This window comes from Podarcis pityusensis (genome assembly GCF_964106645.2).
Source record: "Podarcis pityusensis genome assembly, chromosome: 10".
NCBI lineage: Eukaryota > Metazoa > Chordata > Lepidosauria > Squamata > Lacertidae > Podarcis > Podarcis pityusensis.
Window position 1 is genome coordinate 49,824,051 of NC_138035.1, and position 20,157 is coordinate 49,844,207.

A 20,157-nucleotide genomic window follows, 5' to 3' on the forward strand; every position below is an offset into this window, starting at 1 on the left:
TATTTGTAGATACTACTCCATTCATATCCCCCATCAAAATCAGATTGTAATCCAAATAATCCATTAAGGTCTCATGCAACTTTTTAAAGAATTCAGTGCATAAATTCGGTGCATAAATTCCTACTATCAAAAATTTCTCTCCTTGAACTTGAATTTCAATTGCCACAAATCTTCCTTGGTCGTCTTTAAAAATGAATTTCGGCAATAGTCTCTCCTTTGCATAAATCACTACTCCTCTTTTTTTTAACTTTATCAGATGAAATAAACTCCTGTCCCAATCTCTTGTTAATCAATACTTTCCTGTGTAGCCTTATCACGTGTGTTTCCTGTAGGCAAATCAAGTCCAATTGTTCCTTTTTTAATAAATGAAAGACACTTTTCCTTTTCCGAGGAGAATTGAGGCCATTACAATTCCAACTTTAAAGTTGCAGAGCCATGATGGGGTTATTTCGCTTTACCTCCAACTGCGCCAAGTGTTTGTTCTTGTTCTGTCGGTGGTGTCACTTTCTCTGGACCATGCAATCCGAAAGATAAGTTTGCTATATCTATTATTCCTCTTTCCAGTGCTTTTGGCTCTTCTCCAGATTCCACTTCTTTCTGTAGATCTTCTCCGTGGTCTTTCAAGAATTTATCTTTATCATTGACTGATCTTATTTTTATCTTTCTTCCTTTATATTTAAAAGACAGGCCTTGGGGGAATTCCCACCTAAAGATGATTCTATTACATCTCAGCAGGGCAACCAGATCTCCGTAATTAAGCCTTAAGTCCAAAAGATGTTTTGGAATGTCCTTAAATATCTCCACACTTGAATCATATATTTCCAGAGTCTTTTGGTAATGCAGATTCAAGATTTTATCTCTCTCCTCTTTTGTTCGAAGGGTAATCAAACAGTCTCTCACCTTGTTCTTCCTTCCTCCTCTTCCAAGTCTAAATGCGCTCACTATCTTAAATTCTTCCTTCCCCAAATCCTGTTGCCAGAAGTCTGCGAATTCCTGCGTAAGAAAGTCAATCAAGTTATCTTTCTCAAGTTCTGGTACAGCCCTGATTCTCAAATTTCTTTGTTTCTCTTTCAATTCAATCATAGACAACGTCAAACCGTGGTCCTCGAGTTGCCTATATATCGGTGGTATCTTCTCTTGAGTGGCAGTTGCTATGTCTTTTGCTTCTTCAGCTGTCTTTCAGGTCGAAGCAGATTCCTGTAACAATTTCTCAATAGTCTCTGTATTGGTATTCACCTTCTGTCCCAAATTATTGATACTTGTAGTATTTTGATCAATTTTAACTGATGCTTCGGCTACTTGTTTATTTGTTTCAGCTACTTGTTTAGTTAAATTTTCCAAAGATTCATTAATTTTTCCTAGCGCCAGAGCCAAAACATCTTCAGACGACATTACTTTTGGTTTAACTTGTGGGGGTGCAGCCCCTGATAATCCAGATGGTCCAGAAGGACCAGATGTTGAAGCTCTTCGCTGCGACGCAGTATCTGTCCAATAGGGTCTGCCAGACCTAGTAGTTTTTTCCTCTAACTTTCCTCTTCCATCTGCCATAACACTCTCAAGAAGTCCAAGGTCAGTCCCACGGTTAGAATTTGTTTTGAAATGGAAAGTTCCCCAAGCCTCAAGTTGTTATTGTAGCAATGTCCTCTAGGGGGACACAGTAACAGTCAAAACTTGCAACTTGAAAGAAAAAAAAGGAAAAAAATAGTCCTTATAGATCCCCCAATTCACGAAAAAACAACAGTTTCGATTGCACTTAATCAGTTACTTTAAAGCCAGGAGAAGTCCAGAAACACTGTATCTCTCTTGCGGAGTTAGCTTTCAAAAGCTGTCAAAAGTACTCTGTTTACCGATAGTGCTTTTCACAGAGCGGCATTCCTTGTCTCAGGGCAGTCCGTTCCCAGGCTCTAAGCGATGGATTTTAGCTTCCTTTCCCTCTTTTTTTGCAGGTAGATACAGTTCAAACCTTTCCCCCCTCCTCTCCTGCAATCCGGAGGGGAGATCGCTTTTCTGATGTTAGGATTTAAGTCTTTTTTCAAACGTCTTTCAAGGTTTCCGCTTACAGTCTCTTTGCTTTGATCTATTTACAAGAAAGGAAGGTGGACTTCCTGTTTATGCCTTCCTGCTTCGGTGCCGAATTAAATGATTTTTTCCTTTAAATCCAATTTTATCCTACTCACGGGTAGTTACTTTAGAAGTCAATTGTCCCAGGAAGAAGTCAGCGCTCTCCGATAACGGCTGTGCGGCTTCACTCCGCGGAAAAAGCAGTCGACTCTCAGCACCGCGCCGCTCACCCCATCTCGCTCCGGAACCCCTAAAAGTGTCCCTTCGCAGTTTGGGGGGGCGCAAAAGGGGCCCGCCGAGTCCCCACGTTCACAGGCTTCACCCGCCTGTAATTTTTAAAGGGTCCCCGCTTCGGCATCTTGACTATTCCTGTTCAATCAAGTGCATATCTGTGTCAATTTGGGGCCATCCCCTGAAAAAAAAAGGTATAACAGGATCTCAGGAAAGAGCAATGTGTTGCATCAAATACTGTGGTAGTACACACTATTGTTTGTTTACAAAATATTTATCCTAGTAACCTGTTTTACTTCTTTTCAAGATGTCGTTTTGATTCATCCATGCACCAGTGGCTGGAAGAAAAAACGCACATTGACCCAGTCAGATGTTTGGCACCAGGCTTTTAGCTTTGAGACAATGTGCGCTCAGCTTCATTCGAGAAAACCCAGAGTTTGAAAGAGAAATACAAAATGACATGGTGTGTAATGCTAGGCCTTGCAAAGAGATGGGCAGTCAAACTGGAGAGTAATGTAAATTGGCAGATATCAAGTTTAGAAACTCTTTTGATTTATAAAAATTAGCGCCATACCCTAAAATTGGTTCAGGAAAGCTATGGGATAGCTCACTCATGTAAGGAAACGATAGCTACACAGACTCCTGTCTCCCTCCCACCCTGAACAACACTGAAATGTTTTTGGTGACAACCATGCCACTGTGAGACGTTGGGTGATTTGTAGAGATTAATATTCTTTCTGTTTCTCTTAACAGCGACCGGCGCAAAGCTAACTACATGTATAAAGTGTGGCAAGGAGCACTGGGAGACGGCTAAAACACAGTCATGTCTTCAGTTTGGCGCACCATTTCAGCTCTTCACGTGAACTACAAGAAACTGATATGCCTCTTGGTCGTCGCCGTAAGCGTATGCCACAGTGCCTCTGCGATGTGTCCTGCCGCTTGCATTTGTGCCAGCGACATTGTGAGCTGCACCGGCAAGAACCTCTCGAGAGTGCCCGCAACGCTCTTCAAGCACACGAAAAGATTGGATCTCAGTCACAACCGAATTGGGATTTTGGATCACGACTGGATGCCAGTGTTGCTTGATAAACTGGCTACCCTCATCGTCAGCCACAACGGCATCACGAGTATCTCCACAGGAAGCTTTTCTGCGACTCCAAATATCAAGTACCTCGACTTGTCGTCCAACAGCTTGAGGTCGCTTGGCAGTCCTGTCTTCCAGGAACTGAGAGTTCTGGAGATTTTGTTGCTGTATAACAATCACATTGCCCATGTCGATTCTGCTGCTTTTGGAGGGATACACAAATTGCAGAAGCTCTATTTGAGTTACAATTCTCTCTCCCAGTTCCCGATCGACTTGTACATTGGGAAACGCAAACTCTCTGAACTTGTGCTATTAGACATTTCTTACAACCAAATCCAGTCGATACCCATTCACTACATGAGCTTAGTGCCGGCTAGACATCTTAGTGGGATCTATCTTCATGGGAACCCCTTTTACTGTGACTGCACACTTTACTCCATGCTAAACTTCTGGTATCTTAGACACTTCAGCTCGGTGGAGGATTTCAAGGCTGAGTACACATGTGTGTTGCGGTCAGGCTCCAATATGAATAAACTGCCCTTATTGCACGACAACTACTTGAATTGCTCAGAAAGCACCATCAATGGCTCTTTCCACGCGTTTGGCTTTATTCAGGAAGCTCAACTTGGGGAGAGGCTGATCGTACCTTGCGACACTAAAATCAGTGATGCAGGCACCCACTTTGTTTGGATCAGCCCAGACAATCAGTTTTTGGAGCCCAGCAAAGATATTGAACACTTCAGAGTATTTCTCAATGGGAGTCTGGAAATCGACGAGGTCCAGTATGAGGATGCTGGACTTTATTCCTGCATTGCAATAAACAGGAAAAGACTGTTGAATGAGACCATCGAGGTGAGGATCAATGTGAGCAATTTCACCGTGGACCGGTCTCACTCCCACGAAACCTTCAACACGGCTTTCACCACCCTCGCCGCTTGTGTAGCCAGCATTATCTTGGTCCTCCTTTACCTCTACCTGACGCCGTGCCCTTGTCGGTGCAGGTCCAAGAGAAGAAAAAGGCAGCCAAGCCAAAGTAACCCACATGCCTCCATATTGACCTCGAATCCTCCCCTGGACCTTCCAGCTGATGAGAAAAAAGCCAGCAGCGGCAAGAGGGTGGTGTTCCTTGAGCCCGTGAAGGAGCCAAAGCCGGGACAGAATGGGAAAGTAAAGATGTTTCCTGGTGAGAACATCATTGCGGAAAGTATCCTAAAAACTCCCCGAACGAAATCGGAATCCGATTCCATGAACTCGGTGTTTTCGGACACGCCTTTCATGCCGTCCTCTTAGCTTCCTGCCTGCATTCGCATTGTATGGCTAACTCTTTCAACAGCTAGCTGTCCTGCCTCTAGCCAATCTTTAAAGAATAGGGGAAACTCTTTCAAACCAAAAGAAATGGTGAGTTCGTTCTGATAGGTGGTGGTTACATGCCCTTCATTCTGTAAACCTGGACCAGTGCTGGGGAGGAACACTTTGCTAGATGGCTTTTGCAGCTCTCTGCTTTGAAGAGGCCACATCATGGCAGATGCCACTGCTGTTTCAATTTCTGTGCTTACAGGCATGTGAGTGCCGTTCAATGAGTGGCGTTTGTTCGCCTCTCCCATTCACTTCAGTGAAGCTTGTATTGGAGAGCTTCCCAGCAGATTAGATCCTTGGCTGCGTACCTGTATAGAATTTGTGCAATTGTAATTATCAGGGATCAGAACCACAATCAATATGGCTCCTAGAGCTTAGATTGATAGGGAAAGAGAGAAATAGCCATTTACTAAACTTCTGGTTTCTGCCTTTAGGCACTGAGCACATAACAGAAACAAAGGAAGTGATACAACAGAAATATTTCAGAATGGGCTTTTGTATAAATTATGACCTAAGCTTTGTGATTTTGGGGGGAGGGGAGCTGTCATCTCCTTCTGAATACTAGAGATTCAGTAGCCAGTAACCGAATGTATGATTATGTGGTATAAATAAACTTTCACTATATGAAAACTTTGACAGAAAACACTTGTCCAAAGTTACGATCTATAAACCACTTTAGCCTTTAATGCTTTTCTCTCAAAAGGGTCAGCGCTTTGGTCCTATTAAGAAATTGGAGCCAGAGCGATGTTCAACAGGTAAAGTTTCCCCACCAGTGCACAGAGATGGGAGAAGCTGCACCTTTGGAATATCTGGGTTCCTCACCATTCTTAAAGAGACAGGAGCTATGTTGCTTCTGGAATGTGGCCACTTCAGCCTACCTACTTATTCTGAAACTTGCATATGTGGTGTGTGGCTTGAGGACAAAATATCTTAAGAGAGGAATGCAGAGGATTCGTTTGGAAGTAAAGGAACCAGGGTTTGTGCAATTAGATGTTTTGTACATGAGCTACTGCACTTTGAACACTTTTGCTGACTTAATGAGAGCCATAATGGAAACCACCAATCCCAAATTGAATCCAGCAGGAGCAGCCAGGCCTTCTCATTATCAGCGATGAAATGGCTGGCATGTCCAGACATTGCCTTCTACAGCTGACGGGGGAACCTGGTTGCATCCAATTTCCCGGATTGCAGCCTTACTTAGAAGAATCGGAGTAATTCGGCAGGTTTTTCAGAACATATTAATGTACTAATTTACAGGCATATAAACTGCAATGTATCAATTTACAGGCATATAAATGACGATGTAATGAAATTTGCATTTCGTGGTTTGATATAGAAAGCATCAATTAAGTACTTATTTCTAGGCTTATTAGTTTTGAGAATTTTCCATTCCTAGCAGAAGAACTAGAATTTTGTAGGATTAGGCCTTTATAGTGATTTCCATCTGCTTTAGTATGGTTTTTGTTATAAAATAGACTACCAAAAAAAAAAAAAAAAGCCGTGTTTCTAGAAAACAAAAGACCCCAATATTTTAGTGTTGTTTGTACTTTTTGCACTCTGATCAAGTAGGTATACTTTGCTGCAACAGCACATGGAATAGCTTGTTCAGCCAAGGCTTCAGTCGCATTGTGTCCTTGGGAACTGGGAGAAGCCAGCCTTCGTGTTTTGCTTGCCAGTTGCAATCATCTTATGAAGGTTGCTGTCAAATATTTCTCATGTATGGTTCTGTGTGGCACTTGAAATGCCTTTGGGATGACCCTTGGATGAGTTTTCCCCAGTCCTCCCCCACTTCTCCATCCTCAACTGAGCCAAGGAGAAGCTTTTATATCAAGTTGTGTTTAATGTGTAATGTCTGGCTGGCAAAGTTTCACTAACCCTGTGATGCTCTATGTATAAAGTACTGTCCTAGCATCCTGGATCTGATCCGTTCCAATAGCTATGTTTCACTGATGGCAGCGGTTGTTTAGTTTGAGCCTTGGAAGGACTCACATACCAGTTCATAAGATCAAGCATAGGGCTGGGTGATATCCGGTTTTCAACTTTGTGATATATCACCAGCTACACATCGCGATATGCCAATATATCACAGTGTCTGAAATAAGGATGGAGCTATGTAGAGGCATTGGCTGGCTTCACAGTTTTTCCCCACATTGTGATTTTTGCATAGCACTCATGATTCACAATATATTGCCAGGTCAAAAATTATGAAACCGATATCACAATATGGACTTCAAACCTGTTTTGGATGATATATTGATATATCGCCTAGTCCTAAGCAAGGACTATACCCAAGCAACATAGCTATCAGCTCTCTGTACTCAACTTACACAATTCCTGATTTCCTTGCTTCATTTCACCTTTTCTTGTACATGGGGCTGAGAGTGGTTCACCTCCCACAGGGCTCCTTCTGGTGAATATAACTAAGGACTACTTGTTCAACATGGGAGCTTATAAATCTAAAGTAAATACATATAATTTTAAACATCCCCTTTCCTCAACATTCCCCATGACCTTCACCTAATTCTTTGATTCAGCATCAAAATATCTTGAAATAACCTTTTTGACTAGCTGCAGTCTCTTCTTTGGTGAATAATCAAGGGCTTATACTGGTGCCGAAGGAAACTTTTACTGTCTTGGCCATAAAGATCTAAAAAACATTTGTGGATCAGGGTAGATGGTAGATCTAAAAAGGTTTGTAGTTCAATGCAGTGGACACCAAAATAGGGTAATCAGTTTTGTAAGCTGGAGACCAGCTTTGGTCCTCCAAAAGTTGCTGAAATAAAATTCCCCTCAGCTCTTGCAAACATGCTCTCGATTCTCAAGTGCTCAAGGCATGGCTTATCATTTCAAATTGAAACAATTTAGATAGCAAAGGACAAGATGATACTGGGTGTAGCAGAATTTGCCCACACACTCCCCCATCTTCGTTTCAGGGAAGGCATGAAATGGATGCTGTCAAATGTTTGGCAGGCTTTGCCTTGCTGACGCTTGAATGACGTCTTGAAAGCCTGTGAGCGTGAACAAAATTCATGTGCTATGTTGAATCCATGAATCCTGCATTCAAAGTGTCAGACATTATTTGCCACCCGCAACCCTGCATCAGGCTAGTGTATTATGAGAAGTATAGATATGGTACTTGCCCAATCTGACCCCCCTCAATATTCTGTACTACAACTCCCATCATTCCTGAGCATGACATTTGGCTTGATCTGATGGGAGTTGTAGTCCAGCATTAGACTAGAGAAGGCCAGAGGAAAAGCGTCAATTTGAGAATGGAAGTTGGGTGTTGAATTTCTAAGCATGAAAATAATTGGTTGTTTTCAATGTAAGCATTGCCCAGGCAGGCACATTATGTGACCCATGGGAGCAGCAAAGCAACCAGACTGTACAATGGTGATGGGATAAAAGCAGACCAAATCTCTATTGACAGCAGCAGGCAGGGCAAGGGTTGGCATGGCATTGGGTCCCAGGATCAGTTCATCGTTCCATGTTGATGGAATGGATTTGCTGGGTTTGGATCACTCTAAACTGGTATGACAGGAGGCAGCCAGTGTTGAACCTTGCTGTGGTGTACGCCAAGCAAACAAGGTTTCACTGGGGGACCAGGGTGCAGATTCCAACCAGGCTGATACTGAACCCACGTTTGGGTTTGCCGTGGTCAATCCTCCCCTCAGGCCCCTTTGGGGCCCCCCTATACTATGTTGATCCTGACCAATGCCATTTCCACCCTCATACAAACAACGTTCTTCCACCTAACGAAAGAAAGCCACAGTTTCACTGAGGGAAAGGCGGAAAAATACCCAGCCAAGTGCCAATCAGGTTGAGAGAGAAAAATTCATTTCCAGCCCTGTCAACCCGTGACCCAAAATTGCTCAGTGAAGGCTCTAACCCAACGGTGGGAGGGCAAGAAGCTCTCAAAGCTCCAGGGGAAGCAGCCTTATATAGGCTTTCCCCTCCCCTTTTCAGCAAGGGCTCATGGGACAGGTTTTTCCCATGTGCCCATCACATAGAGAAGATACTGGGCGAAACTTTGCCCAGTATTTTCCTGCAATCTATGGACACAGCACCTCCAGGCAAAGTCATCCCATGCTTATTTGACATAGAACGGGGCCTATCAATGAGAGAGCCTTTTCAGTTGTGGCACTGTGTTGCTGGAAAAACTCTCCAGACAGGCTTACCTAATGCTAACCTTGGTCATGTTTGTGGCACCAGGCAACCTCCTCCTTACTTTCCCACCCTTTTAAAACCTTGGCAGTTGCACAGATTCATTCTGGTGTTTTGTGTGTTGTTTTCATTTCACCATGTGAGTTGATAGTTATTCATCGCATTCCTATGCATATCTATGCCAACACAAATCCCATTGCTTTCAGTGGATCTAACACCTGGGTAAATTTGTATAAAATTGCAGCCTTTTAATATCTTAATTGTCTAAAGCACCTTAGAAGCAGTTCTGGTAAAGGGCAGTATAAAAATACTCTAAACAAAGAAATAAGCCCTCAAGTTGTGACATTTTGCATAAGTGTGACAGAAGATCGTCAAGGAAAATGTTCTAGCCGGCTCACTGGATAATGAAGAATTTGCTGCTGACCTTCGGAAGAGCATGACCTAGCCTTATAAGAAAGCGTTGCTTAAGGAATCTATTTTTTATTGACGGAGAGAGAAAGAAAAGTTGCAGGATTTGCTGCTGTGTGCCATCTGTGCATGGACAAATTGGACTGTGCAAGGAGGAAATGAGTTATTGTAAAGAAGGAACATTTTGTATTTTCGTCATGGAAAACTGGTGGAAACAGCAGTGTTTGAGCTTTTAGCATTTGGTCTTTAACTGATAGGTTGGGATATTTTAGTTAGAAAAGCCATTACTTCCTAGAGGTTGGGCACAGCCGATTATACCCCTTTAGAAGTCCTGTTCATTGCTGTGTGACTTGTGCAGGATAAAATCCATCACTTTAAGTCACCAAATGATTACAAAATGCAAAGTAGTATGAATAAAATAACCACGGGATCTTGAAGTTGTTGTCCAGTTATGAGAACTGGAAATGAACCTCAAAATCAGCCCCTTGTAATAAATATGCTATGCTGAGCACATTCAGTTCCCAATATTTGGGGCAGTAGTTCTGGTTATCAAAATGTGCAAAGTGAATTGTTACTTCAGTAGCATAGCTTTGTATATCATAGAAGAGACTGATGCTCAATCTGCAGTGAGGAATAATTGTAAGAATAATCAAAGGCTTGCTGGATCAGATAAATATGAATGTTGAACTTGTTTTTAGCTTATGACTTGTACTGATAATTTTAGTGTACATTTTATATTTTATGCAAGTTTCACAGAGGTCTTTAGAGTTAAGCAGTTTGCAAATTCTGCTAAATAAATGTCTACAACTATACATATTCTGAGCGCAGGCACAATGGTACAGCTGTTCTGGAAACACACATTCTTCCCAAAATTTCAGAGAGATTTTGTTCCACCAGTTTGTAACAGAACCGAATTGTACACAGCTGTGATTGGGTGAGCAGTTGTGAGGTGACAATCCCTTCTCACCAGGTTTGCAACATTGATTTTCCTGTTTTAAAGAATGAGGGAACTAAATAATATTTCACTGATTGAATGTACATGTAGCGCTTTTGAAAGCGAAGCTGGAGAGCTCTTCTGAAGCGTACAAGATTGACGACACAGTCAGTATTGAGTTGTCAGCAAGGACACTTGACAAATAAATTGCGAAGGTGCAGAGAAGCCAGGCTCAGCACAAATAAGAACAAAAAACCCACCCTATGCTCATTTCTGTTTCAGTGTATGCTTATACACAGTCCATGTCAGCTTGCTTTTTTTAAAAAGAGCTAATTAGTATTGTTAAGTATTTGGTTTCACTCTTTCTTTTAGCCATTGCTTTGATGTGTACTGCTACACAGGTATTTCCTAACAATTTAAAAGCTGTAAATTTGACATTAGGGGTGGACTGGTACTGCAACTTGTCCATGTGTCATGCCCTCCTCCATCAGCCAGCCCTTGTGTCCGACCTGGACCCTGCAATCATCTTCTGTAGTCCTTCTTTGTGTGCTTCCTCCACTGAAGGTCTGGAGGGTGGCAGCACAAGAGCAGGCCTTTTCTGCAGTGGCTCCCTGTTTGTGGAATGGTCTTCCCAGGGACACTTGCCCAATGTTTTCATTACATACCTTTACCTGGCGCAGGCAAAAATGTTTCTCTGTAACCAGGCCTTTGACTGATAAACATTCTATGGCCTTTTAAATGTGTTTGTAGGAGCGGGGGCTATTGGTTGGCTTTTGTTTTATTATATATTATTTATTCTCATTTTGTAATTTTATGCTGTGGACTGCCCTGTGGTCTTCAGATGGTATACAAATTCAATAAATCTCAGACAGCCTAGAAAATGAATGGTTGCAGCTTTGAAGTATCCCGATATTTTTAAATGATATCTTAGTGGGAACTGCCTTAATTGGCTCTTCTATGTTTTCATTGTTAGGGATTGTATCCAATTAAGTAATACTCAAAGAAGACCCATTGAAATCAATGGGCTTGAGTTAGTCAATAGACTATTTCAGTGGGTCAGTTCTAACTATGAATGTGTCAGATAAACCCCCATGTTTATTTGCTGGTTTTGTATTTTATTATTTATGCAGCGTGTGAATCATTTGATTGAATTGCTGAACATCACCCTGGAATGTTTTGAATGAGAGTGATTAAGAGATTTTTTAAAATGCTGAAACACCATTAACAAAATACAAACTCTCAGTGTATCTCACCCATCTCCTAACTGTAAAGCAAATGCAACTCGTCCCATGAAAGAGCACATATATGTAACCCACCAGCAGTAAACTAAGTTAGCTAAATAGGACCAAAACACGACCTCCATAGAAATTAGTGCTGGCATCTAAATTGATAGAGAGGATTTAGGCAACACAGCTGATAAATCTCTGAGCTGAACATGGAGATCAGCTTAACTTACCTTCTTGGACTTAGTAAATCTACTTGATATATCATCATGACTAAAGCTGTTCTATGTCAGTAGATCAGAGTTTTCTCTTTGATGTAGTAGCTGCCTGTAGGTATTTTATTATGGTCCTGAAGCATCTGTTTGACATACTCTCTGAGGACTAAAATTTTCCATGGATGTATTTTTATTTATTTTTGTCCTACTAATGCAAAATCGTGATACATGTTGTCAAAGTGTTACATTATTCTAAAACATGGAGGTCAGGTATTCAGAAGACTGCTCTGTAATTCCTCTGAGATGAAGACATCTATTTGTGCAAATAAAAAATAAAGAAAAGATCTGTTTATTGCACACAACAAGAGGGGAACATTGGTGTATCCATGCTGGAAATGTGCAGCTGTACATACGTCCAGGGATGATAGCATTTGGCATGGGACCCATATAGTGCTTAAATAAAAATTATTGAGTCTCAAACTAAGATGAAAGCCATAAATTCTGACTTTGGAATTTCAACCCCCCGGTTGTATTTACTGAGTAGTTACAGCATGCATACGCAACATTTTCTTTATGTACCATTTTCTTTATAATGGGTGGTTTTCAACTAAGTCTTACTGAAATTAAGGGACCTAAGTTGGTTATGTTCATTAATTTCAATGGGTTGACTCTGAATAACACTTAGTGGAATGCCACCCTGTGTCACATGATCTAGGCTCAAATTTTAACCTTGAAGTGCTAGCGTTAAGTTGAGCCAGAGATTGCTAGGAGTTAAGTCCAATATCCAAAACACCAGAATACTTTTTGTGTATAATTGTGATAAATTATTCCTGAATTTACCCTTGCATTAGCGGAGAGCTTCAATAAAGAAAACAGAATATTTATTTCCCATTCTAATGTATTTTCAGCTTCTTACCCTCTTTTAAAAAGATCAAACAGCTATATGAAGAAACAGCAAGGTGCGTTGATATTGTCTTCACAAGTTCCTTGTGTTTATATTCTCACTTTGTGTTGCATACGCTCTTTTTTCTGTACAAACCTTTTTTTGTATTTCTTTGTAGAATGATTTAAATTGACTGGAAATAAATATTTTCCCATTAAATCTAATGGATGTCGTGACCTTTGCTGAGTGTTAACAGTCTCTCTAAATGAATGTCAACCTCTTCTATCAAGCACGCACAATGGGAGTTTTTTTGGAATATGAATAAATGTGCATTTTCAGCCTCCAGAACAGCAGGGGGCAACATAATGCAGAAGTGTATTAAAACACAGGGCGGGGAAGTTAGTCACTCCTCTTGCTTCAAGTAAATTTACTGGGCCTGTGTCAGCTGTGGACAGTGGCGTAGCGTGGGGGGTGCAGGGGGGGCCGGCCGCACCGGGCGCAACATCGGGGGGGTGCACTCGCACTCGCAGCTCTCTGCCCCTACCTGGCTCCACGGGTTAGGGGGCGCAAATTACTTGCCTTGCCCCGGGTGCTGACAACCCACGCTACGCCACTGGCTGTGGATGATGAAGCCATTTGTGGTCATCTCTATCCCAAAGGTTGTGAAAAGCATCCTTCCCTTGATGCGTGTTCAGGCTCATCTTTTAATAAAGCAATTCCATATTTCAGATATCCCAGTTTATTCCAGTTTCCTTCTTTGAGTATCAGCAGTGAAAGATAAAAGCTCCTACAATTTCCATAATGAATGGCTAAATTTAGAACACGTTTATGAAAATGTCACGCGGGCTAATTGCTGTAATTTTGATATTATCCTTTGAAAAGCGAAAGCCTCAAAATAAGCCCTTTTTGGATCACAATGAGAGATTTTTAAAAACAGGTACAGGGGTAGCCAGCACAATGGCCTTCTGATGCTGGTATGCTACAACTTCCATCAGGCCCTGCCAGCAAGACCAATGGTCAGAGATCATGAGATTTGCAGTCTGGAGAGCACCATGTTGCCTACCTCTGATTTTAAAGAAAGCCAACATAGTTTTGCTTTCTGTGAACATTAAGAAGGGCTGCCCTCATACACACTTGTCCTCTTGTACATTCAGACATACACACAGATCTTTTGGGAGCAGGGGACTTGAGTAGGAGGAATCGTCCTGGCTGCCACCACCAAAACACAGAGACACTTGTTAGTAAGAAAGATCTTTCTTCAGACAGGTGGTGGCACAGGCTCAGCAGCAAAGGCTCAGGAATTATCATTTGGGAGCTATGAGTTTCGATGCATGCTCACTATCGGAACTTGCTTGTTTTGTGGGAATGTCAAGGTTGCAAATGTGCTCCCATTAGGGTGGGTGAATCTGCTTCTATCTACAAAGGCAGCGCCTGCTTCTTGACAACTAAATGCACCCTCAAGCTCCTGTTTTCAGTCACTGCCGCCTCCTGTTCTGGCTCTCTAATCTCCACAGAGGCTCTCTGCAGGAACATCATGGTAGAGAGCAGACTTCTCTCACTTCTGAAGCAGCTGAAGTCAAGTCAGAAAGGAGCGATTCCCCCGGCCTTGAAACCAGGTCCCCATCATTCAGCCCTCATCCCCATTTCTTCCTCCTTCTCCACTTCTTATCTCAGAGCCTGCCAATCCAAGCCCAATCCTAACAGCGCTGTGAGGAGCCAACCCACATTCAACAGAATGGACACACAGGTCTGTGCTCTCTATTTTAATGAATGTGGAACCTTTACTACATTGCAGTTCCACTGCTGGAATAGCTTTTCACAGTGATGCTTTCCAGTAGATTGCACGAAATTAAAGCATTTTGCCTCACCTTTGCTTGGGATGAATATATATGTAATCATCAATGTCTTGATAAATTCCACAGTTCCCTGGAGTTCCCTGACTGACTGCAGTTTGTTCTTTGCACTCATAACTAGAAGTCTTCTTCTGTAGCCTTTACTGTTTCTCGATCCATCAGTGTTAGCAAGACCAGAAGAGCTCAAAACCCAACATCCTGCTCCAGCATAACACCCTCAGGCTGAAAGCATGAGATATAATACTGTTTCCAGAACCTTCTAGTTGCTAAGCCTTGACGGATGAGGGGAGAATTTATTTCTCCTTTGTGTTGTGGGTGTTTTCTCACTGGCTACAGCAAGGACATCTTTGGGGATTTATGTCTGCTTCATCCCATGATATGTTATCTCTTGCTTCATAACCTGACAGTTTATTTATTTTGTTGACGCATTCAGATTACAGCATGTTAAGTCAAGTCATGTCAAAGTTATGGCTATTGGTATCCCATTACTTTGGTCCCAACTGGATGCAAGATAGGGGCTGTCCTGATGTTTTAGGGTTTGAAAATCGGGGGTTCTGGGAGAAGAGGAATGAACCCTTCTCTCCACTCTATTCCCCTGATCTAAATACAGTACCCTCACTACCCCCTGAAACTGTATTAACTCCCTGGGAGAACACACACAAGTAGCTGCAAGGAACTAAAGTCATATCAATGAGCAGAAAACAGGAGGACAGTAGCAAATAATGCAGAAGGTCCGTGCCACTTCCCTGATGAGTCACTACCACATACTGGGATGGGGAAGGGAAGGGAAGGCAGCAGTAAGGTCCATGTGGTGCAGGGTGGATTTGATTTAAATCGAATCAAATTAAATCATGATTTAAATCACTAGTCAGTAAGACTTGATTTAAATCTTTTTTTACAGAAAGACTCATTCTTGCTGGTATCATCTAAATATTACAACCAGATGAAGGTTTCATTTTTGGAATAATAAATCTTCAGAGTAGTTTTTACAGTTATATCAAAACTATTTAACTAAAACAACAACGTTATAGCATATGTATCCATTTTTGTTAACTGATGTGGTTAAACAATTAAAAAACAAAACCTTAGACTGAGTTTTAGCACACATGAAAAACTTAAAACAAATCCTAATTTCCTGATGAATAGCATTTGGACTATAATGTAACTTAAATAGAAAACTACGTTTAGAAAGATTTTTCCTCCGAAAGCATTTTTTTAAAAAATAATAATAAATAAATCCAATTTAAATTAAAAAATCCAATTTAAATCAAAAAAGCCAATTTAATTTTTTTTTAAATCCAATTTTTATTTTTATTTTTATTTTTTTTAAAAAATTGATTTTTATCCACACTGATGTGGTGCTAATGTGCCTGCTGGGGTACCAGTTTGGGTCTCCCAATGCATTTGATTTGCACCACACTGACCTTGTCTCCCTCCCTCTGTCCCAGTATGCAGCAATGGCTCAGCTGGAAGGAGGTCAAGTAAGCAGCACAGCCCTACTGCACTCTCTGATACTGGGGATGGGGAGGTGGGATGAAAACAAGCATGGCTGGCCAGCTGCAATGTTTGTTGTAGGTTCTGTTTGTTTCTCACCACACATGGATTCTTTCATGACATCCCAAAGTGCATTATTTCTTCTCCTGGAACCGCAGAGTACTTGGAATGTAAATATATAAACAGAGACACTGGTATTCTCTTCCGCAAGACAAACTGTCTTTGGTAATAAATTTTTATAGCAATATTAGTACATTAAAAAAAAAACACCTAATTGAACCAAAGTTTTTCAATACCTTTCACCACCACCATGACCCTTGTCCTGAACCTTTTTGGCTATCACTTTAACCAGACTTGCTTAAAAAGCTTTTCTGTTTTCAAATTGTGCTTATTGTACCTCTCCCATGGAAATCAGTGAGATTTAGATAAGCTTAACATCATGCACATCTTTTGTAATCAAATATTTTCTTTCTTTCCTACAAAGAAGGGGGATATTTGATCCAGCTATGACTAGCATATGCTGATGTCTTCTGTTTATTTTCTGGCATAATAGGATAGTTTGGGTACAAAATAATGTTTCATGTACCGTACTGTTCTTATTTAAAATTCAGTATCCAGAATTTGGTGAATCCTATCTACCACCCATATGCTCAGCAAAGATAAGCCACCTTCATTTGTGGAGTGTTTTACGTTATTCGATTAGTTCTTTTTTAAACTGCTTTTTCAAATACAGTTTTCCTCCTGGTCTAAGAAAATGATCTGTTTAGTAAGAAACTGCCACTACTGGAAGACTTTTAGCCTCTGCCTCTCTCTCTCGCTCTCTCTCTCTCTCTCTCTCTCTCTCTCTCTGTTCACCAACTTAATTACAATTCCAGAGAGGCCTTTTGCTCTGACCTATTTCAAATCAGTCATGAAAATAACAAGCATCTTCAGCATCAGCTTGAACAAGCATGTTTTCAGAACACCCCCATCTTTCATCCTGCCATTTCCCAAATCCAGAAGAACAAACATAGATACTTGGTCAAATTCTGGTTGTAAATAAATTTCAGTGGTGCATAGGTTTTCAGATAAATTGTATCATTTTCCCCCCCACTGCCCCCGATAAACTGCATGATGTAGAAATTCCAGCTGTGTAACAGATATGTTTCGTTTTGGGTGTTCCTCTCCTTCACTGCTGATAACTGAATTATTGTAGAACATTGAATACAGTTCATTTGGATATTCATCTGATATTGGATGACGGGTAACTGTTCTCAACAAACTCAATGGAGTTGTTGCAGGGAGATTTTAAAAAATAATAATCCACAAAGCTTGTACAAATCTGTTCCTTCCCATCTACTACCTCCTCTTCTTCAGGGTACTCTCAGAGACTGCTATCCTGCATGCAGTGAGGTTATTCAAATCCCACTGAAATTAAAAGGAATTAATTGTAATGCTTAGTGCTGATCTTGGATGATATTTTGAGTTTATAAAATTACTTTATCTGCAGAACTGAATCAACAATGGCAAGCAGCGTTGGAAAGCAAACAACGTAATCATATTTTAAAGAGTTCTAAAATTAACTCATAATGTGGGGCTGCAGAAGGACTTCTAAGGGCAACAATGCTTGATTCTTTCCAACTGTGTTGGAGCACTCCACCTTTATTTGGGTGTTCAGATAATGTGTATAAGCAGTCACGTGACAGGAAGTGGGTGTGCAGCCCCTGAGCCCCTCCATCATATCACCTTGATCCTATTTATAGTCTTCCACAAGTTTGAAGGCAAGAGTCTGAATCAGGGAACATTCTCTATTCACAGAGTCTCTCTGCGTAATTTAGAACCCTGCACAACCAAGGTTCTAATTTTCACAAATGGCCTCCACAAGAAGAGGGCCTTCTACCCTCAAACTCCTGGAGGGCTGTAAATGGGATGAAGGGATCCCACTGGAGAGGAGGAGGCTTGGCAGTGCCCCCCAAACTCCCCTCTCATGATTGCTTGCACAGGAGTCATTAGAGTGCCTCAGTAAAGTCAAACTGCACTTCAAACAAGAGAACCACAATCACTAGTTGAAATCAGTGGTGCTTAAATGTGCCTCAACTTAGCTGGCTCTTCATATAATGTTGTCAGCATTTATGTGTGGCTTTGTCCTATACCCCAGCCATAGGAGCCAACTCCTAGGGTCTGAAGCCCCTTCAGCCACCTCTAAAATATTTGAGGGGGCTAGGGCCCCCAAAGTTGATGGGCATTACCATTCAAATGGTGTGTGTGTGCCATGTCTTGTGAGCAATTCTGTAGAGTGGGGCTTACGTCCCCCCCCCCCAATATTTATTCCCATTGGCACCCCAGCCCAGGTGTTTCAATGCATTCTGAAATCCAGTTTTAGGAAAGCAAATATTCATTCTTTCTCAGTACCCTTCGACAGCAATGTGTGATATGATTCTGTGGGAAGTAGATGAGTCCTGCCTTTACTGAGAGACACATTTGTCCCATCTGTGTTTTTAACTTAGTCATAGTCATATTTTTGGGAATGATAACTAGGTTTGTTAGGGTGCTTGCTTAGAAGATATCTTCAGATTACTCTTTCAGTACAGACCTCTGGTAGGACAATACAGCAGGTATAACAAGACACTATTTCATAGGGTGCTGCTGTTAAATACTGATATATTGTAGGCTGGGTTCCATCTAAAACAGGTAACGTTGTTGAACTACAACTCCCTTAATCCCTCACCTTTGGCCATGCTGGCTGAGAGTGATGGAAGTTGGAGTCTTAGAAACTACAGATGTCCACAGGCTAGTTATCTCTGACCTCTAGTCCAAACTCCTATGGATACAAAGTAAATATAACATTAAAGCCCAAGAAAAGTCTGGAGACAGCACAGTTCTTCTCTTAAGCCACCCTTGGAGTTTTATACCAGAGAGGTATTCTCACTGCCGTTATTTCCAGTAAAAGTATACCTACAATTACCTGGCAGTGGACTCCGTGAGACCCCCATCTCAGTAAGCAAAGGCAATAGGCTTGCCAAGTTTAGCCAGGTGGAACTCCACACAGGCAAGCTTTCTGTTCATACCTTGTATGACACCTAAGCCAGGCTTAATATCATAAACCCTGTTAGTATGAAAGTATACAAATGAAGATCTTGAAAAGATAGGTAGAATACCGTATTTTTCTGTGTATAAGACAAGGTCCCCCCCCCCCCCCAATTCTTAAAGTTTAAAATTGGAGGTAGTCTTATACAAGCCTAGCCCAAGGTCACCCAGCAGCTGCAAGTGGAGGAACAGGGAAGTGAACCCAGTTCACCAGATTACAAGTCTACCACTCTTAACCACTACAGCACACTGACTCTCAGGGAAGCAAACTGCACTCTGCCCCTTGGGGGTGCGCAGGCTCTCCGCTGCCTCCCCCCCCCCCCAGCTGTAGGGTGGCTGAGTGGGAGGGGCAGGCAGACCGTGGGGGCCCTGGGGTGTGCCCCGCCCCTCTGCTGCAAGAAGCTCAGTGATGGCACCCAGGGGGGCTGAGAGGAGCAGCCGCCATTACACAGCTTGCCTTACTGTTTGATGTTTAAAATATTTATTTCTTGATTTTGGGCTCAAAAAATAGGGGTCGTCTTATACATGGGGGCATCTTATAGACGGAAAAATCCAGTAATAGTTCCTGGGAAGTAAACAGGATGTTCTTCCATGTTACAGGCAAATGGTAGGTGAGGAACAGATGGTTTAGTCCGCTTATCTTTCAAAAGGTGATAAAGCCAACAGCTGTAGAGTACACAAGACCTACAATGCTCGTTTTATGATTAATTCAGCAATGGTGATTTAAAAAGAAAACATATACAGCTACAGCAGAATGAGAAAGAAAGATAAAAACAGCAGATCAGCTTGTGCCATCCACGGAGGAGCTTACATGTACGCAAAGCCCTAATGCTGTCTTTGCTTTTACTTTGTAGGGGGAAAGATGGAAAGATTTGCTGTTCCAACAACGGTGACAGGGTTCAGTCATCCCCGGAATAAAGAGATTGTTTATTTGCAGGCAGTAATGGAAATTTGATTCATGCCGCTTAATTGTCATCACATAAACCAATCAATTTGTTAACCATAGGATGTCCAGGCTAACTTTTTATTTTGAATCTTGCAATTCAAGTCAACAGATTGTCTGAAAAATAAACTGAACGATGGAACAGACACAGGCAGTAGTGGCATGAGAGAGAGAAAAGTTTTTAAGGGGGGGGCAGAAGGGTCAAAGTGTATTTCAAGTTTCCTCCCACATGTCAGATTTCT

The 20,157-nt window shown here is 41.7% G+C and overlaps 1 protein-coding gene and 1 long non-coding RNA gene across 4 annotated transcripts in view; both read left to right on the forward strand.

The window, feature by feature from the left end:
• LOC308486080 overlaps positions 1 to 12,848 on the forward strand; it is a 234,704-nt gene extending 221,856 nt beyond the window's left edge. The window contains exon 2 of the long non-coding RNA XR_013990925.1: positions 7,486 to 12,848. This is a non-coding gene — a long non-coding RNA (uncharacterized lncRNA). The remainder of the gene's footprint in view (positions 1 to 7,485) is intronic.
• The window catches only part of AMIGO2 (adhesion molecule with Ig like domain 2), a 41,893-nt gene extending 22,049 nt beyond the window's left edge, over positions 1 to 19,844 (forward strand). Inside the window, exons 2-3 of one of the 3 annotated variants that reach the window (XR_013990903.1) lie at positions 3,046 to 4,774; positions 19,827 to 19,844. Coding sequence is in view for 1 of the 3 variants with exons in the window: in XM_081022358.1 (XP_080878484.1) it covers positions 3,116 to 4,666 (1,551 nt within the window). In the remaining 2 variants the exon portion in view is untranslated. Of the gene's footprint in view, positions 1 to 3,045; positions 6,250 to 19,826 lie in introns of those variants that run through there. The other 2 variants (XR_013990904.1, XM_081022358.1) reach the window with 2 other exon arrangements.
• Positions 19,845 to 20,157: the final 313 nt, after the last annotated feature.